The 23375-nt window shown below is 39.1% G+C and overlaps 2 protein-coding genes across 8 annotated transcripts in view; one reads left to right on the top strand and one right to left on the bottom strand.

The window, feature by feature from the left end:
* Positions 1–15998, top strand: part of LOC114549884 (proline-rich protein 5-like) — a 29809-nt gene extending 13811 nt beyond the window's left edge. For 3 of the 4 annotated variants that reach the window (XM_028570175.1, XM_028570176.1, XM_028570173.1), the window contains 8 exons: positions 426–517; positions 605–745; positions 3590–3734; positions 4434–4730; positions 4970–7302; positions 13386–13460; positions 14072–14267; positions 15096–15998. In XM_028570175.1, the coding sequence (XP_028425976.1) occupies positions 426–517; positions 605–745; positions 3590–3734; positions 4434–4730; positions 4970–5313 (1019 nt within the window). In that variant the 3' untranslated portion in view covers positions 5314–7302; positions 13386–13460; positions 14072–14267; positions 15096–15998. Of the gene's footprint in view, positions 1–425; positions 518–604; positions 746–3589; positions 3735–4433; positions 4731–4969; positions 7303–13385; positions 13461–14071; positions 14268–14734; positions 14785–15095 lie in introns of all 4 variants that reach the window. The other variant, XM_028570174.1, reaches the window with a different exon arrangement.
* On the bottom strand, positions 12776–23375 carry napepld (N-acyl phosphatidylethanolamine phospholipase D). 4 transcript variants are annotated; one of them, XM_028570177.1, is made up of 10 exons: positions 23078–23375; positions 19895–19970; positions 18513–18626; positions 18161–18301; positions 16746–16970; positions 16519–16622; positions 16149–16314; positions 15763–15911; positions 15089–15203; positions 12776–14236 (listed from the first exon to the last, which is right to left on the bottom strand). In XM_028570177.1, exons 1-10 carry the CDS (start codon positions 23218–23220, stop codon positions 14105–14107), a joined length of 1365 nt encoding a protein of 454 aa, XP_028425978.1. In that variant the 5' UTR covers positions 23221–23375; the 3' UTR covers positions 12776–14104. The 4 variants fall into 4 exon arrangements, with proteins under 4 accessions (XP_028425978.1, XP_028425980.1, XP_028425979.1 ...); XM_028570179.1 differs by lacking the exon at positions 23078–23375 and adding an exon at positions 22171–22215; XM_028570178.1 differs by lacking the exon at positions 23078–23375 and adding an exon at positions 21880–22184.

Genomic DNA, 23375 nt, shown 5'->3' with positions numbered 1-23375 from the left:
TGTGTGTGTGTGTGTGTGTGTGTGTGTGTGTGTGTGTGTGTGTGTGTGTGTGTGTGTGTGTGTGTGTGTGTGTGTGTGTGTGTGTGTGTGTGTGTGTGTGTGTGTGTGTGTGTGTGTGTGTGTGTGTGTGTGTGTGTGTGTGAAGCTTCAAGAATATCTAGTCATTCTCAGGGCTAGAAAGCTAGAAAGCAAGAATTTTTTACTTTACAACAACATTTCAGACATGTACGATTTGTATGGAAATAAGAACACCAACAACCTCTGCAATGAGAACAAACCACACAAAGTTCTCAGATAACATGATGCCGAGATTTTCCAAATTATCTTTTGATTTTCCCATTATCTTTTGTTGACTGAGTGTGGCAGACAGTTTAGTTGTTGTCATTTCTTGATTGGTTGTTTGTCTTCATGCTTGTGTGTTATAGGTCAGAAGTTGCTGGACTCCCTGGCTGACACATGGGACTTCTTCTTCTGTGATGTTCTGTCCATGCTGCAGGCCATCTTCTATCCTGTACAGGTACACACACACACAGCCATACACACACTCACATGCTTATATTCCCCTTACAAAACTGTGTGTGTGTGTGTGTGTGTGTGTCCTCAGGGCAAGGAGCCATCAGTGCGTCAGTTAGCTCTCCTCCACTTCAGGAACATCATCACCCTCAACCTGAAACTGGACGAGGCTCTGTCTCGACCTCGAGCCAGAGTTCCCCCTTCTATCATACAGATGCTGCTAATTCTACAGGTACACACAAACACTCTTTATCTTTTCCTTTCCTTTTTACCCACTTTGTATTAAAATCTCTCACGCTATCTCCACACACACCATTAAACACATGGCTTGCACAGACACAACTGTTGTAGGGTTAGGGAAGAGAGTAAGTGACAACAGATGGAGGATCAGAGGGTACAGAGATCTGTTGACTTTTTTTCTTGCAAAGTGATCTCACAGGAAGTAATCTCAGTGTGAACACAGAGCACAGTCGTCTTCCCATGACCACTCAGTACCCTACGCACCCTGCCTGTGTCTGTGTCAATGTTTGTCTGTGCGAATTATTCATGTGTACGCTGTCCTTTAAGACCCTTATGTCCTCACAAAAAGAGAAAAAAAACAGCCAAGTCAATTATGATGACAGTGTTTCAGAACTTATTAGCAAAAACTTGTTGAAGCAAAGGATCAAAGGAATATGTGAAACTTTCGTCTTATCTGCTAAGTGATGAGAGCACAGACATTGATGTGTCCCCTGTGGATAATTGGCTTCAGTTCATAAACATTTCAAAATAAACTACAGAGAGTAACAGTAGGCAACTGAAAGTAAGAAGCCTGACCTTTAGAGTTTTAAGTTTAAACGTTTAAAAAAATTTTATTTATTTGGCTGAACTAGGTTTATTTGATTTAGTTATTCATCCATTGTGCAGCTATTTGTTGTTATTTATCCATTACCTTCCCTTCCCGTGGAACAGGAAGAGAGTTGTTTACTTGTCATTTAACAGCGGTGTTACTGTACTCTTAATGCAGACAACACTTACTGGATTTTCAAATTAAGATGCTGCTCATTTCACAAGATTCACACCAGGTTTTTTTTGTCTTCTGCAGATTGTTGATAAAATCCATATTTTACTATTGAAGGATGCATTGATAATTTTGCTTCTTCTCCTGAGGGGATCAGGACTCCCATGACGGGTTGCAAGACGATTAAAGAAACGATAGAAAGAAACAAAATTCTGCTACACAATATTATGTTTTTCAATATTAAGTATGTTCTTTTTTAGTCCTTTCTCTAATCTTTATTTTTTTTATTGTATATAATATTTACACTACTATTCACAATTATGCTGGTTTAGTTTACGCAAAAACAGCCATAGAGTAATAGTAATTGCTGTGAATTTAGACATGTAAATTTCTCCAATCAAAGTTAGCCATTTATTGATGTAAGAAGTGGGTCAGGGAATGAATGCAAGTGGATTAAGTGTATTCTCAAGTGTGTCTGGGAGTTTGAACTGTGCATCTGTTCCTGCGTGGGTTACTTTCAACATCGTTGCAGTGACTCATTGACCCAAATCGGCTGCTTCTAACAGAGGGCGGGCAAGGCAGCAGGGCAGGAAGGTATAGAGGGTAAAAAAGACTCAAGAATAGAAAACAGGATATATTTATTTCCCTGTTTTAAAATCTTTTTTTTTTGCCCTCAACGAATCAACAGGTAGAGCTGAAGATATAAAAGCAGACAGGAAAGCAGAGCATCTAAGACAAGAGGTTGAGCGTAAGGGAGATAAAATTCAGCACTGAATGTTTGCTGTTTTTTGTGAATACTTCTTTCATCTGTTAGTAATTTCTCTTCTATTCTGTGGCGCCAATTCGCTGACGTCTGGTCTATTTATGTGGCTTTTTTTCTGTGCTGTGGTTTTGATGCATATGCTCAATAATTCAGAGTACTGAAACTCGATTGATCTCTCCTTTTGTCATTTGAAGACTTTGGATTAAAGTCTGGGCTCACACCTCTCAGCGTGAAACAAAAAATAGGTCTTAAGTTTATCAAAATTGTAGAGGCGAAACAAAAAGCCTGAACCTTTCAAACAGAAAAGTTTGTTATTCTTCATGGCTCTGAGTTCATAAAACAGCACCATATTGATTCCTATTGATTATGAAGGTAATTTGTTTGCCACGGATCTACTTAAAAACACATCAAGTGCACAGTGGGATTGAGCCTCGCAGCAAAGCTGTAATGCCTGTGTCTCCTGGCGACAGTGGAGATACAAGCACTTGGGCCGCATGAAACAAGAAGACCCATCTGCTATAAACAGGGCAATGAGGGCTCCACATATGCAGAGTGGATGCATGGTGAAGTTGGATGCGTGCAAAGTTGCAAGCAAACACCCCCTTTATTCCTATTAAGGAAATGCTGATGCAGCTTTTCTTACTCATGTTCCCAGTTTGTAGAGTTGTGTGTTGACCTAAAACCGAGACCCATACCTGGCCCGCACTCCTTTTAAAGCTACTCTAATCAATATTTTTTATATCAACAATGAATCAAATTACAATGTAATGTGAAAGTAGTCCCTCGTAGTATGAATCCACAAAGAATTATCTTTGCAGTGGGTTACATTATTAAATTTGACATCCATTGGTCACTAACCCTAACCCTATCCTCACAGAAATTCTGCCTATATTTGTTTTGTCTGTCTCTCTCTATCTAAAGTAAGCAATGTTGATGATGTTGTTCTTATCTGGGTACGTTTATACATGTTTATACAAGTCTAAGATTTGGATCCAATTCACTCAACGCTCTCAGCTTATTTATTCATGTTGTCTTCCAGCCGGGTCCTATCGCCCACTGTCACCCCATTACTGTATGTTTAAACAATATTAAAAGTCAGCTACCTTCTCAGAGATCTTTGATTCTACTCACAGTAACTGGCAGAGTGTTTGATAAAATCATTGAAAGCAATTTAAACTTTCTTTCTCTTTCCCCTGGTATTTTCTTCATAGCTTTTAAAGTTTCCATTACCACTGGCCAACAAGCAGCAATTACTGGCTAACACACATACTGGCTGACTAGTGTTTGTGTGTGTTTGTGTGTGTCTGATGCAGGGAGTCCATGAATCTAAAGGTGTAACTGACGACTACCTTCGTCTGGAGTCTCTTATCCAGAAGGTGGTCTCTCCCTACCTCGGGACTCATGGGTTATATTCCAGAGATGGATCTTCCAATTCGAACTGCTCTTCCTGCCTATTAGGTGTTTGAGTGTATATGTGTGTACAGATGATGTACAGTGGATGTTTTTATTAAAGGTCCCATGATATGGTGTTCTTTGGATGCTTTTATATAGGCCTTAGTGGTCCCCTAATACTGTATCTGAAGTCTCTTTCCCGAAATTCAGCCTTGCTGCAGAATTACAGCCACTAGAGCCAGTCCCACGATGAGCTTTCCTTAGTATGTGCCATTTCTGTGTCTCTATCTATTGAGGAGGAGAGAAGGGCAAGTGGAGGCAAGGTGGAGGTTGGGGGTGTGGCCCTGACCAACTGCCACTTTGCTCGTTTGAAAGCCATGATGTCTCTCTCTCTCATGGGTGGGCCAAATTCTCTGGGCGGGCAAAGCAGAGAAAGAGGAGGTAACCTTGCTCCTTATGACCTCATAAGAAGCAAGATTCCAGATCGGCCCATCTGAGCTTTCATTTTCTCAAAGGCAGAGCAGGATACCCAGGGCTCGGTTTACACCTATCACCATTTCTAGCCACTGGGGGACCATAGGCTAAAAAAACCTCATAAAGTGAAATTTTCATGCCATGGGACCTTTTAAAGGTTACAAGTACCATGATCTCTTGAAGTGTTTGTGTTTTCTTGTACTTGTACTCTGTGGTGTGTTTTCAATTATAAAGTAATCAAAATTCTAAAGCAGTATTTCTCTATTTCTAACTCTCTCTTTCTCTCTCCAGAAAAGCGTTTGCAGCGGTCCTGGTCATCCAAACCAAGCAGCTCGCCCGTCCCCAAGAACCCAGTGGTACGCTCTAAGAGCTACAACGTTCCCATGCTGACCCCGGTGGTGGAGTATGACGTTGAAAACTCCACAGGAGGCGGCACAGGTATCAGACGACACTCTGTCTCCGAGGTGACTTCCTGCTTGGAGGAGAGCAGCTCTTTGGATGAGTCCACGACCACTGTCACCAACAACACCAGCACACCCAGCCTCGCCAACCCCTCTCCAGCTTCCACAGTCTCTGCTGCACTTTCAGGTACGGCTACGCGGTACTAAAAAATACAACAAATCATTGACCGCGTACATTTTTAAGATTCCAAGAGGCTACTGTTTCTGGAGGGATCAATGTTTCAGATGATGTTTTTAACGTAATGTGTTTCAGATTACGACTTTTCAAGAAACACCTTTTGCATTCTGCTGAACCCGTTTGTTGTCTTAACATCACAGTCTGATCATCAATTTGTGTCTCTTAAACATCTACTGTCCTCTGTACAGACACTGTGAACTCCAGCCAGGACCCCGGGCCCCGAGTCGCTGACATCCCTGCAGGTCCCCACCCTCTCCAGCCACAGAATCACTCCTCCTGCATCCTCCTAGAGCCTTCCCCAGGCCACAACACACACTGCACAGGCTCGCTAGTGTCGGACTCCCCCGCATCCTCTACACTGCTGGCTCAAGACACGAGCTCCAGTCCCAGTCTTTCGTCCAGTCCGGAGGTCATGATGGACAGCGTCCCGGAGTTTTTGGACTCCGAGCCGGAGCACGACGGCATCTTCCTTGACTTCTCAGGATGCCATTCTGGAGGGTCAGACCCACAGCAGAGACAACAGCAGGCATAGTGTGGTGTGACACACACGCATACACACATCTAAGGAGATCCACAAGGATGCGGGGACGTGTGCAAACAAAGCTGAGCCATGACGATATTCCTTACACCCTGTGACACCTCCTGATGTTTGAGACTCTAGATCATCAGGGATCCTTTCAAACTAAATTATTTTTTAGTAGGTTTGGTCGCCCATCCCTATAAACAAGTCTAACCTCATGCTGTCTGTTAAAAATATCAATTTGGCCTTTTTTTTAAGTATATGCCCAAACCTGAAAACATCAGCAGTGGCCTCTCTGGGAAGCTTTAATCACATAAATCACTCCTCTGCTCTCTCAGAGGTGATTGTCCCATTTTCTCTTATGAATGAAAACATGGAAAAATACATAGAGCCAGTAATGATAACATATCCCAGGGACAGGTGTGCATGCTGAAAAATGAAATTGTTTTACCAATGGTAGATATCTCTTCAAGAGTAAGGCTATTGAATAGCTTTGCCTGTCAAATTCAAACTTTTTTTAACATTTCAAATATAAAAGAAACTCCATTTTGACCAATGATACTTCTATATTGTTGGTTCAACTTATTTTATTAATTGATGATTAAATTGTTAATTACAATTTTGCACTCTGTCTTGCATTAAATCTAAGATTAATTGATTGATTCATAAAGAAACACTGTAAATGACAATGAATTAGTCAAGAGGATGACAGCCTTCTTCCAAACTTTGTTTTGGCTGTATTCAGCTGTTTTCAAACCTTGGACTTTTTCCTGCCACTTCCCGTTAAATCCAAATTGTCAATGAAAGTCCCCCCTGCGTCAGCTCAGAGGCTGTGTGAGTCAGTGGTTCAGTCGGTGTCTTCAAATAAATATTAGGGGACTTTTACATATGAAAATGTTTTTAGTCAAAATCAAACTGAACTGATTGTGTTGACAAATTCCTCTATGAGGGACAAGGAGACCGTTTTAATTTGGTTATTTAAAGTTATTCAGATGTTAATCAAAGACGATATTTCAAAAGGTAAATACAGGGCCCATCCCACTGCTAATGTTTAACCAGAGACTAACATCTTATCTCAGCTCCTTTCACACTGCATGGGTGTGCACTTAAAATAGCAGAAAGCCATGTGTAAAGACTCTGTCATGCAACTGCAGTATGTTCTTGCTCCAAATTCTGTCTAAACAAGAACAAACTAGCTTTGATTTGAGTCTTCCTTGTTTACACATCTGGAAGAAAATTCCAACCAGGCCACAATCTTTTTTTTTATGAATGAATGCAGCCTTTAAAGAGGATGTGTGCCAAGTTAATGTGTCTGATCAGTAAGATCAGTGTGGCTTAGCAAATACTAAAATGTGCCGTGTGCTGCTTACTAATGACATCATCGTCAACCTACCTACAGCATAATGGCAACATTTAGATTGTTTTTTTTAGATACTAGGAACTATTAAACGTTTTGGATGAAAACCATAATAATTGTATTTCTCTGCATAAGCACATTATTTGTTATAAAATCCCCAAACTTTGATTTAAACCATTACTATCAGTCAATATTTTGGTTTAGGTTCATATTTCTAAATGCAAAATGAGAAAACCTTGCAGACACTGCCATCTTGTGTTGTGCTTTTCCCATTTTAAAGTGTGTATTATCTTTTCCTTGCATCCAAATAGATGCTGCAGTAACACAGTGTGGCAGAGAGGTGGGGAAAGGGCAGAATAACGCTTTGATAGGAACGGAAGGAGAGGAGAGCAATTACAGACACCTGTGCGACCCCGGGGGGCGGGGCAAAGCTAACGATGGCAATATGGAGGCGAAAAGAAAAGAGCAGCGTGCTAAAGAAAAAAAGATATTTAAAACACTTTTTACAGTTTCTGTTTATCCGCGTGTACAGTAGTAAACTACATATAAAAGGTTTTGACGCAGTTGTTTGAAGAAGCGGCTGGAGTTCCTGGACTTCCCTGGGGAACAACGTGCTGCTACGTGGACGCCGATCACCAGAGCAGGTGTGAATGCTACTTTCTTAAGATTTCCCGTCAACTTTTTCAGGCTTCTTATTTACTCTGCCTTTGTGCATTGATAATCACATTCAGAATTTGAAGTGGGAATTAGCCTACTAGCTTTTCTTTTGATCCATTAATTTATGGAAGATGGACTGGAAAAAAGCGTTTGTTTTGCAATTGAATGTCCATAGGCCTGTACTACGAAGCAAGATCAACATGGCCTGGATTTCTTTCAGTAATCCGGCTTCACTAACCCTAACAACTGCGGTCCCGGATAACCGGTGTCACGAAGGTGGTTAACTAGTTCAATCAACCCAGGTTTGTTTCACATAAAAGAGGCGGTGTTTGCGCACCACGACCAATCGCAAACATCTACCAGAGCCGCTGTAGATGTTTAAATCACAACTCCAATATCACTTCATCAGTCAGAACAATAGGTTCTTTAAGAATGGTGACGCCGTTATCAATCGACCTATTGATTGGTCAGTAGGCGGTGCTTTTACACCGGTTGATCTCTGATCTCCAACTTAACCTGCTCCCGACCAGGTTAGGTGTTCAGCATGAGTTACCACGGCGATTGAACCCGATAACAACTGATCCACCTTCGTAGTACAGAAAATCCTGGCTTGAGCCTTAAATTAGCTCGTTAACGCCAAATCCTGCTTCGTAGTACAGGCCTCATAAGATGTATCTGATTACTACAGTGGCTGATTGGATTTTAGAAGGAAGCCACTGCACACACTTTATAGTATAATGACTTTTTTAAGGCATACTATGATTTTTTTGTTTTACTTAGTCCTACTATTACTTTTTTTCTTACATATGTATGGCTTTTATAACTTTGTTATGGCATACTATATTATGACATTATTATTGGCATTGGCATTTATATGCATTTGACATTATACTATGACTGACAGTTTTTGTGACATATTATAGTATGACATTTTCATGGAATACTATGACTTGTTATGGCATACTATGCTGTGACATTTCTTATGACTTATTATACTATATTTTATGTTATACTATCACATTTTGAATGTCATTTTTGGCATATGACTTACACACCTTTTTTTATGGCATACTATGACATATTAATAACTTTTATGACATAACCTCTTTATGCCATTTTTTGGGGGGATACTATTGACATTTTCTATGCCTTTTTTTTTACAGGCTTATTGTATTTTTAATGGCATTCCTATATGGCATTTTATTTTAACCTTTTTGTTTTTTATGACAAACAAATGACGTTTTTATGGCATACTATACTTCAATATAATACAATACATGTTTAGGAATTATTATAGTACATTTTCATGACATTTATTTGGCATAATATACTGACATTTTTAATAAAATGTAACTTTATGACATACTATGACTTTAACCTTTTTATGGCATAATATACTATGACATTTCATGACTTTTACAATATATACTATATTTTTATGGCATTTGTATGGCATACTAATGGCGTTGTTGTGGCATACTATAGTACAATGACATTTCTTTTTATTGACTATACTATGACTATTCTTTAATTCTATACTATAATTTTATGGCATACTATATTATATTTTTTTGGCATTTTTAATTAACTTTATGGCATACTATGACATGTTCTTATAACCTTTTATGACATACTATGACCTTTTAATGACATTTGACATTTTATACTATATCTTTATGGTATAGCATACTATACTATATTTTTATGGCATTCATATGACATTTTTACGACTTTGACACAATTTGACACACTAATTTGTATTTTTTTTATGACAAACTATAATGACATGACATTATTTCTTTTTTTACATGTTATACTATTTTTATGGCACACTAAACTTTATTTTTTGACATATACAATTATATTTTTATGACATACTATACTATGACATTTTATGGGACATTATACTATGACATTTCTTATGACTTATTATACTACATTTTTATGGCATTTCTTTGCCATGAAATATGACATACTATGATTTTTTTTTTTTTTTTTTTTTTTTTTACTTTAATGGCACACTATACTATGACCTTTCTTATGACTTTGACATTTTATTTTGTAATTTTATGGCATACTGCATATTACCTATGGGCAGAACCTTTTATTTATGTGTATTCATTAGGCTATATGTCAACCCCTAACTCCGGCAGTGTTAATACAACCCACCAGCCCATGGACATTACATGTACAGTAAGCACACAGTGGCTTCTATAGCCTTGCTTTAAAGCAGGGGTCTCAAACTCGCGGTCCGCGGGACGATAGTTTGTGGCCCCCGCCTTAATATGAAAGTTTAATGTTAGTGCGGCCCGCGAGTGTGATATGTTTGGTACTTTACAGTGTTGTGTGCGGGGGTGAACGAACCTACCAATCACGGTGGGGTATATGGCTCTCGGGGGCGGGACATCGGCAGGGCTCGAAGCAAGCAGAGAAACATTCCTCAATGAGTGAAATTTACAGCAGCGTTGTGATGGAGTGTTTTCTTCCGTGCCTGGCTGGCTGCCTCGTTTCTATTGGGCACATGCGGACATTCGTCCCAGCGCGCTGCGTTCACAACACTTCACTTTTTTTAAGTTGCTGCCCAGCGGGACATTATACGTATACATATATGTAGGCTATATTAAATGTATATAACCAGGGGTTAAATTGGGCCGGGGCTCGGCCCCGGCATATAAGCCTGCTCGTTTGTCCGGATGTGCCTGCTTGCAGTCTAAATATGTCACAAAAAAATGTATGAAAATTATGCTTTTGAAAACATGATATTTGAATGATGATACATTAATAAATGTTATTTTTTGAAATGGCATGTCTATTTTGTCTCGGCGGAGCTGAGATGAGAACAATCAGAACACGGCAACAACCCTCCCAGAACTGCAGACAATTCACCACCGCGGGTCAACTACATAACGCCTAGTGTCTACGTCGGTAGAATTAACAGATAAAATGCTTTCTCCTAAAGCTAAAAACCCGTTCGCAGCGGTGGAAGCCCGGTGCTCGGAAGCTTCACCGGCCGCTACGAGTTAATGTCCCTGACCAAGCCGTGGAACCGGTCCTCGCTGTCGCATCTCCGCCAGCCGTAGGGCTCCGAGCCGGCCACGGCTCACCTCCGAGCGTGTGTGTGTGTATATAAATGTGTATATATATGTGTGTGTGTGTGTGTGTGTGTATGTATGTATGTGTATATATATTTGTGTGTATATATATGTATGTGTATATATATGTATGTGTGTGTGTATATATATATATGTGTGTGTATATATGTATGTGTGTGTATATATATGTGTATGTATGTGTGTGTATATATATATATATATATATATATATATATATATATATATATATATATATATATATATATATATATATATATATATATATATATATATGTATATACAGTGAGGAAAATAAGTATTTGAACGCCCAGGTATTTTGCAAGTTCTCCCACTTAGAAATCATGGAGGGGTCTGAAATTGTCATTGTAGGTGCATGTCCACTGTGAGAGACATAATCTTAAAAAAAAAATCCAGAAATCACAATGTATGATTTCTTAACTATTTATTTGTATGATACAGCTGCAAATAAGTATTTGAACACCTGAGAAAATCAATGTTAATATTTGGTACAGTAGCCTTTGTTTGCAAGTACAGAGGTCAAATGTTTCCTGTAGTTTTTCACCAGGTTTGCACACACTGCAGGAGGGATTTTGGCCCACTCCTCCACACAGATCTTCTCTAGATCAGTCACGTTTCTGGGCTGTCGCTGAGAAACGGAGAGTTTGAGCTCCCTCCAAAGATTCTCTATTGGGTTTAGGTCTGGGGACTGGCTAGGCCAGGCCAGAACCTCGATATGCTTCTTATAGAGCCACTCCTTGGTTATCCTGGCTGTGTGCTTTGGGTCATTGTCATGTTGGAAGACCCAGCCTCGACCCTTCTTCAATGCTCTAACTGAGGGAAGGAGGTTGTTCCCCAAAATCTCGCAATACATGGCCCCGGTCATCCTCTCTTTAATACAGTGCAGTCGCCCTGTCCCATGTGCAGAAGAACACCCTCAAAGCATGATGCTACCACCCCCATGCTTCACAGTAGGGATGGTGTTCTTGGGATGGTACTCATCATTCTTCTTCCTCCAAACACGGTTAGTGGAATTATGACCAAAAAGTTCTATTTTGGTCTCATCTGACCACATGACTTTCTCCCATGACTCCTCTGGATCATCCAAATGGTCATTGGCAAACTTAAGACGGGCCTTGACATGTGCTGCTTTAAGCAGGGGAACCTTCCGTTTCATGCATGATTTCAAACCAAGACGTCTTAGTGTATTACCAACAGTAACCTTGGAAACGGTGGTCCCAGCTCTTTTCAGGTCATTGACCAGCTCCTCCTGTGTAGTTCTGGGCTGATTTCTTACCTTTCTTAGGATCATTGAGACCCCACGAGGTGAGATCTTGCATGGAGCCCCAGTCCGAGGGAGATTGACAGTCATGTTTAGCTTCTTCCATTTTCTAATGATTGCTCCAACAGTGGACCTTTTTTCACCAAGCTGCTTGGCAGTTTCCCTGTAGCCCTTTCCAACCTTGTGGAGGTGTACAATTTTGTCTCTGTCTTTGGACAGCTCTTTGGTCTTGGCCATGTTAGTAGTTGGATTCTTACAGATTGTATGGGGTGGACAGGTGTCTCTATGCAGCTAACAACCTCAAACAGGTGCATCTAATTTAGGATAATAAATGGAGTGGAGGTGGACATTTTAAAGGCAGACTAACAGGTCTTTGAGGGTCAGAATTCTAGCTGATAGACAGGTGTTCAAATACTTATTTGCAGCTATATCATACAAATAAATAGTTAAAAAAAATCATATTGTGATTTCTGGATATTTTTTTTTTTTTAGATTATGTCTCTCACAGTGGACATGCACCTACGATGACAATTTCAGACCCCTCCATGATTTCCAAGTGCGAGAACTTGCAAAATAGCAGGGTGTTCAAATACTTATTTTCCTCACTGTATGTATGTGGCACTTAGAGTTAATATGAGGTCTCTCTCTCTGACAAAGTAAATCAAAGTGATGCGTACGCGGCGGGATAAAAGAATATAAAAAATAAAGAGATTTGAGGAGAATGGAATTTTTTTTTAACAAAGCTTTTCTTGTGGAAAGCCTGATGCGGCCCAGACTCTGCCTCCAGCGGCCCCCAGGTAAATTGAGTTTGAGACCCCTGCTTTAAAGTAAATTTAATGTTCACCACAGTCATACTAAGGAGGATTTTTTTAGGGTAAGGAACCATTTAATACATCAATGAAAATAACCTGCAGTATTTGTGCTTCTTGCTTGGAGGGTTGGATGTGAAGGAATCAAATACTGTTCGAATAGTATAGTAATTTTTGTCAGACATAACTTTTAAAACAAAAAAAAATGCATGTATACATGTCCTGCCCTAAATTGCTGCTGACACAAGAAACAAACTAATTTAAAATGCAAGTGATATTTAATGGGAGATTCAGTGACATGGATCAAGTGTAAGCCACAGTTTTTGGCCTTGTTAAGTATAACCAGTCTACTACATTAACTCAATATTGTGCTGTCAACTGTTTGTACATTCAGGCTTTAAAGATTCAGTATGAAAAGTAACAAAAAATAAAATCACTTATTTTACTGTTGCTCTCTGAAGCAAATGCATTTGACTGAAGTTCTAAGAAGTTAAAATATGAATCATCACACTAAAGAGAAAAAAAGTGTCTGTGCTGTGGTTACAGAGCATCAAAAGCCAAATGTCTTAAGCAGGAACAATGCACAATATTTGCAGTGCATGAAGCTGAACCCAGCTCAACTTCTGCCTGCATCTGATGGCTTTTCAGCAGCACTTTCTATTAGCATAGTGGTTGAAAATCTATATCTGAGACAACTGATTTCTTCTTACTACATAAGACACAGAAATGTGTCTTATGTAGTTTAGGGTTGACCAGAGTACATTCAGAAAAACAATACCTTTTGTATTGTGGCATTAGCTAGCACCAATCTTTGAAAATCACTACTCTAAATAACGTTCTAAAGGTTTGTTTTCTGTGTTTAATTACAGCTCACAGGAACGTCAAAATCCAGTTGTCAACACAAAGCTGCATGAAACGGTCTCCAGTCCTGCTTCATACTGAAGGTTTGTTGTTCAACCCCACATTGTTTCCTATACACAAACTTTACTTCCATTATTATCTGCACCAATTACTCCATGCGAGTTAAATTCTCGTTACGTTTGACTATTGTGATTTTTTTTGATGTTCAGAAAATCAGATTAAAGAATTGTGGTCACATTTTTGCAGTTTGTCAACGGATGACAAACCTGCAGATTTCTTTTAAGTGGTTGATTTTTAAGTTACTCCTTTGGTCTGGGACATTGTTTTTGCCAGAAAGCTTTCTTAAGCAGTGTGCAGACCACAAAAACTCATTAATACCAAAAATCAAGTTATTACGATAGAAAAAATATTTAGCTGCAGAAGTCTCTAAATACAACTTATGTAAAACTGGTACTGTACTTTAAATGTTTCTTATGAGGAAGAATTACACACTGTGTAAACCTAATTAAGCAGATTGTTTATATAGTGGAGTCACAGCGTCTGTAGGTAGTATTGCTCACAATGGCATGGTGCAAACATTCAGTATGTAAACAGTATTGTATTAATTTCCTATTTGCAGTTGAGATATGCATTTCAAACTTTAATCACTGAAGTCCATCAAAATGATGACCAAATGTTCTGCACTTTGTTACAGACACACATGGCCCATGAAACGCTACAGAGAGGATCAGTCAAAGACATCTCCTTCCTGTGAAGTTATAAGGCGAGACTCCCCGTGATGCAAAGTGAAGAAGGATTCTGGCTTCAGTCCTTTCTGTTCCAGAGCCTCTCTGAGACGAACCGGCGGCTCCAGGTAATACTGGATGGAGGAGGAAACAGGACCAGAGAAAGTGAGTTATCATTTTTTGACTTTCCAAGTGCAGCTGCAAGAATCAAACTGTTAGCTACAGCAATAGACGTGCAGCTTAACAAACAATGACCTTTTGTTATGTTGTGTTAGCAGAACATAATAGGTGCTCTAACACTCTGGCTTTTATGTCCCCTGTGATTTATAATAGTGAACAATGAATTGTAACGAAAAGATGAGTTAGCTCTGTCTGTAGATTTTTTTTTTTTAAACATTTGATATAAAAAAAATTAGCTTAGAAACAGTTTAACGCAATCCAATTCAACAGAACCACAAACTGTAGAAATAGATCATACAGTTGATTCAACATCTCTAACATTCTAACCTTAATGAAAGTAGAATTTATTGCAAAGCTTAAACTGCTTAGTTTTTAGCTAGCTGTACCTAATAAACTGGCAACTGATACATTAGTAGGAATCATAAAAAATTTTTAAATATATTTTTCTACAGACTGAGCCGATTCATCACTTCATTACTACAAAACGTTCACTATTACAGAGGTTAGTGCTTTGACATGCTGTTAGTTTATTTACTGGAATATAATAAAGATGCTATTGTTAAGATACATGACTATCTCTGCAGCTAAGACAGTTTACTCTGACTTGCTGCAGTGAGTGTACACTTTAATTACAAAATGTCACAATTCTAGCCTTAACCTTTTTGCTTGTGGGTTAAAAGGACTAGTTTGACATTTTGAGACAGACAGATATCATCTTCTCATCTAACACTTGGCAAGAAAGTGAATAATATGTTTAACTTTTCCTTTTTTAAACCATTAATTCACTAACTAAAGTATCTGTATACCTCATAGGCAAGGGCAAAGGTTCCCCAGTGAATGGCCACAGACTGTTTGGCCTGAAGGTCTTGGTGAATCTGAACAGCCTCTTCTGGATCTACATGCTGCCCCTGCATCATATTCCTGAAAAAAAAATATTGTTACATGTCTGTGCATTACATACAGTGTAGCAATAAACATATGTTCTATATGCAGAAGACAGTAGCCACTATCACCATCTCTGCCATAAATTCTACCTTTACAACAGATTTGTAATGTTCAGTTTTTGTTGACTGTCAAAAATCTCTAACTTTATACTGAGGTTTGAGTTGTACCAGACAGCATTATATTGAGGTTTTTTTTCTCCCCATTTACAAACATGGGGGGAGGGGGAAATACCTCAATATAATGTAGTCCAGTACAACTAGACCTCTTTCACAGCAGACATTTGACTTGTCATATTAGTATAGTTCAACTAATTTCATTAACAATGGCTCAAATGTCCATCGTTAACTAAATTACTTCCAACTGTACTTTCCTACTATGACGAGGCAAAAGGTCTATGCTAGAACACAACTGAATTAACACATTCATGACAGTTTTAAAAAAAAAAAAAACTGGACATTACAAAAGTAGACTTTACAGTTGTATTACATTGTACCTAATAATACTGTGTAGACACTGTGTGTATAATGCACAGAACCTGGGCAGGTAAGCTCCGATGGGGATTGCTGCAAGGTCAAACGGTCCGAAGCGTCGTCCAATCTCCTGGAAGGAAGTGCAGTAGCCGGTATCGCCAGCGAAGAAAAACCGATGGTCCGGACCCAAAATAGACCAGCTGCCCCATAAGGACTGAGAGAGAAAAAAAAAAAGTACAAGACAAATAGTTGTGTATGTACTAAATATGCTTTAAACTCAATAAAAATTGAATCTGCATGACTCGCCCCTGTTGCGCTAAATGCTTGCTCTGGGGGGAATTGTTCTAGTGTGGTCTAGACCTACTCTCTGTAAAGTGTCTTGAGATAACTTGTAATGATTTGATACTATAAATCAAACAATTGATTAATACATAATAAAAGGTATTATTACCTTGTTATCATCCAGTGCGGTGCGTTTGCTCCAGTGCTGAGATGGTGTGCAGACAAATGTGACATCATCATGACCCGGGACACAGTTCTCCTCCCACCAATCCAGCTCCATCACATTCTCACAGTCCATCTTCACCAGCCAGTCCATCAAACCCAGGGGCACGAACCTGGGAAACACACATTATCACACTTACATAATTCCAAAATTCTGGCATACTACATAATACGATACAACTTTGTCAATTCACGCTGAAATACATTTTGCTTTCCTGAGCAGCTGTAAGCAGTAAGCTGAATACATGAACTACAATTAATATATTTAATACTGGATCTCAAAACATTACTGTTGACTATATATCCACGACACGTACCAGCGTAGCTCCCCTCCAAAGCGTGCATTAAGGCTGGCCACAGACCCAACATCCAGATGGTCATAATGAGAATGACTGATGACGACAGCGTCGATCCTGGGCAGCTGTTGCCAGAAGGATAAACCATGAAAACGAGGTATAAAGGAAGCAGCCAAAGAAACTAACTGTTTTTGGAAAAAAAAAAGGTGAACTATTGAATTTAAATGGGAAAAAACAAAGTACTTAACCTGTTCCACATTGCAGGGGGGGCCTCTGTATCTTTTGGGTCCCATAAACTGAAACGGTGAGGCCCTCTGGCTGAAGATAGGGTCAGTCAGAATATTCAGCCCGTCCATTTCAACCAGAACCGTGGCATGGCCAAGCCAGGTGACTCTCAGACCTGGACCAGAGTCAGAGAGGTCTGGGTTCTGGACAAAGTACGGTTCCATCACTGGGAGCTCACTGTCCAGAGCCTTCACAGGGAGGGGAAAAGAGAATGACAGTAAGAGCAGCACAGAGACAAGTAGATGGAGGAATAAAAGGGAAGGATACAGAAGAAAGGAAGAGAGAAGAAGTAGCACAGAATGACAGGGACAGCAAACAACCACATACTGATTATAAGGAATAGGACGTTTCAGTAATCATACTTTTCAAAAATGAACACTAATCCCCTCGCACCCTAATAATCGACTCACTGTTCTGGGCTCTGCAAATGTTATAGTCCTGCACTGGTTGCTCCACTCTAAACACAGGGATCAACATGTTTTTGTTGCTGCTTGCGATGTATGATGTATTCTCAATAAAAAAACAAAATAAAAAGCTCTTTGAACAATTTACTTTTGTGTGCCGTGAAGTTTGATCCATCATATAATTTACAGGATCCTAGCACAATATATTTACATAATTTTGCAAACTACCTTTCCATTAAAATGTTGATCTATGACCTCTGGTTGTTGATTTGTACACCCATTCACATTTTATAGAACAAAAATGTGCAATTAAGGGGTTAAAAATGTTTCTGTTGCTGTGTGAATGCAGTTTTTGAAGCCCGTTAAGCTCTTACTGAGCTCAGCAAGGTTTCCACTAGGAGCTATAAATACTCAAGGGCAATAATCCCACTAACCGAGGTGGGAAATACTGTATATGAACTCTAATATGGATCACTAGGAGGATAATACGAGTAAAGCCATACATTTGCAGCTTTTTAAAAGTGTCTAAGTGGGTGACATTAGGTTGGAGTTATCCTCTATACCATCTTCATTCATTCATTCATTCATTCATTCATTCATACATACATACATACATATATATACTATATAGTGCAATATCCAAATGGCAGGGGGGCGCAATATTTGTTAAAGGCAAAACATGTCTAACCATTCTGAATAAAGTATTGTGGGGCTGCAGAGACGTCCTGGGCCTACAAATCCCATCCTACAGACTAAAGGAATACATCTTTGTTTGGTACAGATTCTTGCAAAAATCACACTACATGACTATAGTACATTTTTATTTGTGTTTCAATGAAAATGATGATCCAAAAAATGTATCTTTCCCTCCCATATTGTGAATGATATCACACTTGCAACATCTGTCAAAATAATCGCAATTTGACATTTTCCTCTTATCATGGCTTTACATTTTTATTCTAATAAGTACCCACCTCTTTACTAGTTGGTATATTGCTGTGATTTTTATCAAACAACAGGAATCTGAGCAGGGTGTTGTAGGAAGGGAACCGCCATGTGGGCCAGGGGTTTGTCCAGCGACCATGTTTGTCCCGACAGGACTTTGTCACTTCCTCCTATAATAAAAGTAAACAATGACATTTTTGCTTTTTCTTTTAGGCTTAAAGAAGGGCATTTCAAACGATGTAAGGTTAAAACACAATAGGTAGAGAACTGTAGAGATGGCATGTTAAGGGATGTTTATGGAAATGAGGTAAAGTCGGAAGAGGTGATGTGTTTAGGTAGAGGTTTTAGGGGACAGGGGGCTGATGGGAAGTGAGGTTTTACCTCCAGCCGGTAGTCCAAGCGGAAGCTCTTGCGGGAGGAACGAGAGGAGCTGCTCTTCCTCTGGGTCTGAGGATTTACCTCTCCACCCTCAGCACCTCTGAGCACCCCACCATCCTGGAGTACAGGTACAAGCAAAGACCCACAGTGATGGATTCAATTTGCATTGTCTAAGGCATTTTAAACATGATGGGTAATTAGCATCACCAACCACATAACCAACCATCATCAAGACATCTTATTGTGCCCTCAAATTAAAAGAAAGATTAATTGGAATCATGTTCAGCTTCTGGTAGCTTTGAGTGTAACAATCCCACCTTTACTATTATCATCAAAGAGTTCTGCACCCACTTAACATTGCACACCTCTAACACTGTCGGACTCATGATGGACAGTTAAAAAAAGGGTCACAATCAATACAGCAGAAGCAAAGATATCTTCCCATTTTATTTCATGCGTTCTTCTTCCTTGTCAAAATCTGGTGCCTACATTACCCACAATGCAACTCGCCCACCAACAGTTAAGTCAGAGATTTGGGTGCATTATTAGTAGCAGCTAATGGAGCTTCAAGCCACTAGCCTCAAGCAGAGATGAGGAGCAGGCTTAGGAGGTCTGGTAAGCTCACTGCTTTCTTACTACACACTGCCAGATCTTTTCTTTCTTTTCTTCATTTTCAATCTTGTAGTTTTCAGCCCCAAAAGACATGACAAATGACATCACATGAAGCAATTTATCAGATTTCACACAGCTCCTCCTGGAACCACAAAGGCTTTATACTACTTTTTCACATTTGCAGTAGTACTCCCAATACCTGTGAACAGATTTTGATGTGTAAAATCTGCGGAGTTACCCTTAAACAGGTAGAGCATGAGTCAAGTACCTCAACAGTGAATAGAAATTGTTTACAGCAGAAAAAAAATAATTATGTAATAGCAAACTAAAAGTCAAAATGTCTGCTGACAGTAAAAACACTACAGGTGCAATAATACTGATAACAGCTGCATTTCCATTGAGATTAGCAGTACCTGCTATTTTGCATGCTGGTTCACTAGAATGGCTTACTGGGACACTTAGATAGAATTGAGCAATCAGTAATGTTATTTGTTCCACCTGTGCTTTTCCTGCTATGACAAGTCAAAATGTCTGCTGTGAAAAAAATCAAAAAGAAAATCAATTTTGATCGCAAATTTGTAACCATATTTAGACAGCCAACAACAGCAGAAACACATATCACCAGACAAAACATGAGTCTCCTAGAGAAGTTAAGAAACATGAATTTCACTGTAAAATGTTATACCGCCAGTAATTGACTTTATATTACAAGTTAGAATTTACCACATATCACATCTTGTTACTGATCTAGTTGTGAGTAGTAGGCTGCTTACCCCCACCAGGCCTTTTCTCTCCTCCAGTGCTGCTGTGCCTGAAGATGATGGCTTATCCATGGGCTCACCACTACACCTAGCACACACAAACAAACACTTTAAACAACATAGTTACCAAGTGCTTCAGTCAGTAGAACCACAGCTTAAACTGCTCTTCTGAAGCATCCAGGGGTCACATGCCTTGCTTAAAAGGTGCACCAGAAGCTGCTGAGAATATGGACAGCCTTACACATTCATACTGCACCAAGCACATTAAGCAGCGGACAGTTAAACCATAGTAGTTTGCATATGAGACAGAAAGATGATAATCAGACACACACATCAGCTTCACTGTATTCAAATTACAATGCTACCAGGGGTGAAATAGTGCTAACAGTGCACCAAATTCAATGCCTCAACCTTGTTTCAGACCACGCCTAGCTAAACTTACTAATACCTTATGTCTTCTTGCTGGCAGGAAAGATTAATATGACAAGTGTTACGACCGGATGCGGATTTACATGGTGAGGGTGACTGATAAAAAATACACAAAGAGCACTTTCTTTTGTGTAATACTGATTGGAAAGTAACGGATGCATACATAATACAGAAATAATGAAGGCAATCCATGTTCAAAAAAAGCCACATTAACTATTAATACCAAGTGATAAGGCCAGACTAGAATCTTACTTAGCTGTACTCAAACCATATTGTTACATTATACAGGCCTATTACAGGCCCAGTGCAACAGCCGAAACTGCTCTGACTAATTCCTTCTTAGAAAATATCCACCTCAAACATGGTGGTGCAATATTAAACTTTTAGTTGAGCCCTACACTGAGCTACATGTCTGTTTTCAGCTGAGCTGACCCAAGGTAATATATCCCCTTTGTAGGACAAGTTGCAAAATATGAGTTAATTTGAAATTTTAGTTTAGGGATAGGAAACGAAACACCTTCATTTACTAGGCAACATCAATTTGTGTTGGACCTACACACCCCAAAGCCAGCAAGCCTAATCACAGCCCTTCCTCCTCCTGCTATTATCCACAGCAATCACAGTGCAGCACACACCCTTACTAACTACTATCCACTCAAATGATTCCTTCATGCACTTATAGAGAGAATGCACTTGAGGGTGGCCTTCTTTGCTATCCCATATTGATTGAAGAGATTTGTAGGATGTGGTCCCTTCATGGCATGATATTGATGAGAGGCTATTCTAAAAGATGGATCCTCTGTTGTGCTATGAGACATGTATGACTATGCCAGGTATACACACCAATGCAGTACTGCAACAGAAGCCCCACAACGCACTTGTCCTCTTTGCGGGAACTCGATACATTAAAAAGGTATGGTGTGCTGATGATGCACTCAGCCTCATGAATGGACTTTAACTGCACAAACACAGTCTCTGGGACAACAATGGAGCTCTGTGGATGACAACCAAACAAAGATCTATGTAGCCAGCCAGCGTGCCTGATGTGGTCATATGAGCAACATATAGCCTGAAGTTTCTCTCCTTTTCTGTAGTCAAGTTTATTTCAATCTTTGTATTAAGTTATCAGACAAAAGTTTTACAATATTTGTGACGGAAAGTCAATTGCAGATTATACCATTTACTTAGCCCAAGTTTCCCTCATGAAAGCAAGTTTCCCAAACAAATGAATGATATTACTGCTATAATTTTCATGACAGCATCACACACAAGTCTAAACATGATAGTCTCTATGATACTCACTAACTGCCAAACCATTTGATAAAAAAGCCTTAACATCTTTAGAAGTCTTCAAATATTTCACGACACATTGACACAAGAGGAAAGGCAGCAAGAACAGCACTGGCTTAACGTATTTGCCAAATAGGAAATGTAGTAATACGAAGCTATAAGGCATTTTAACAGATATGAAGCTAGCCCAGCAAAATGGGTCCCTTGGGGAAAACACCATACACTCACTGACGATGTAACACATACCCTAGCCACATGCCTATTTTCAGCCGACTTACCTGAAAACTTGAACGCAACAGAATACCACCAGTTGTTTTCTTAGCGAGAAGACATGTTTGCTGCATTTAGTTTAGCCCTAACGGTTATACTACGTTAATGCGAGCTGGGTAACATTATTAGGAGCTATACGGTTCCCTCTGCCTTTCCAGTAACGTTACAGTTTACATTACTATGACGTATCTTTTACACACTAGCGAGAGGAATATTAATTCCGCTGTTGGAAATATGTCTTTTTAAATAGTAAGACGTGGAGTTTAAAATGTAGGAAGCAGCACGGTGAGGATCATTACCAGCTCTGTTTCTCTGACGTCGGTGCTAAACCCTCTGATCACGTGACTACCCGAAAAACACTCGCGGGCGGTTTAATAAATAACTAAGAGCGCACTATAGCTAGAAGTGAGGGGAATAATATTTTGTACATATAATAAAAGTAAATTACTTAGAAAATATTTCTAAAATGTTTATCTTGTTTATTATTATTATTATTATTATTATAACTGTTATATTTTATTATGCTTAATAACTTGGTAAAGAAAATAACAATAATATTTAATACGGTAAAGAAAGGTAACGTTAGCAGATTTATTTTCTTAATACATCACTGCTTATTTATTTTATTGTCTCCTTATTAAGGCAAAGAGATGTATGCATGTCATATTTGATCACTTAGTTAATTATCTAATTACTTCAGTTAATTTTTTGTTTATTAAATTTAAGTTTGACCCATCTAGTCCAACGTGGCTATTTGCACATCCGCAAAAAAATTAAAAAAGTGTAGCTTATACTGCCTATATTTAACAGTTAATATTTAGAACTAGAATAAAATTTGATCACTTGAATTAAAATGCATTTAATACATTTGACCAACAATCACCATAGTTGTTTCCTACCTGGAAAAATTAATCATCCTATGACCCAGACATAAAATATATATTACTAGTGAAGTTACCCACTCTCATTCATAGCAAAAGAAATTTTATGTTTCACGGACTACAAAAACACTCATTGCTGGAATACACTTTCTTAAATTTGAGTAATTTTAGATATAACTGAGAAAAAGTGCGAAATAACGACTCAACCCCTAAGCACATCTCTGCCAAGCTACTATGCTCCCACGAGGACTCTATATCTATACATATGTGTATTATTTATATTTAACGTGAAAGTGTTTTATATATGTCAATGGTGTAGACTTACCTTGAAGTCCGTCTCCTAATGAAGGACACCTGGAGCCAGTTGAACCCGAGCACACAAACTGCATTCACTCGCTCGGTGTATTTACTAGACTTACATCTACACGCCAGCAACAAATGTACAGGCCTGCACAACACTGGTTCCATTCTAGCTTTTTGTATTTTGCCATATCTGTTTGGGAGTTTTAAAGAACAGCCAGAGGACACAAAGTTGCATTTGTGTACAGCTCGAGAACAATGTCGGTCCGGACAGCAAAAGTTGTTTGAACTTCCTGCTAGATGCTTTCACGGACTCTCGGAAA

The sequence above is a fragment of the Perca flavescens genome, chromosome 23 (assembly GCF_004354835.1).
Source record: "Perca flavescens isolate YP-PL-M2 chromosome 23, PFLA_1.0, whole genome shotgun sequence".
Lineage (NCBI taxonomy): Eukaryota > Metazoa > Chordata > Actinopteri > Perciformes > Percidae > Perca > Perca flavescens.
Note: the sequence above shows the minus strand (reverse complement) of the source record. Positions and strands in the feature narration are given on the sequence as shown.

Bases quoted from the DNA above. Each gene is read 5' to 3' on its own strand.
- napepld (XM_028570177.1), bottom strand. From the start codon at position 23,220: ATGGAACCAGTGTTGTGCAGGCCTGTACATTTGTTGCTGGCGTGTAGA. The intron at 18,302-18,512 runs GTAAAACCTCAC...CTTTTATTATAG, and splicing joins GCTTGGACTACCGGCTGGAG to GAGGAAGTGACAAAGTCCTG. The intron at 16,623-16,745 runs GTTAAGTACTTT...TTCTGGCAACAG, and splicing joins CCCCCTGCAATGTGGAACAG to CTGCCCAGGATCGACGCTGT.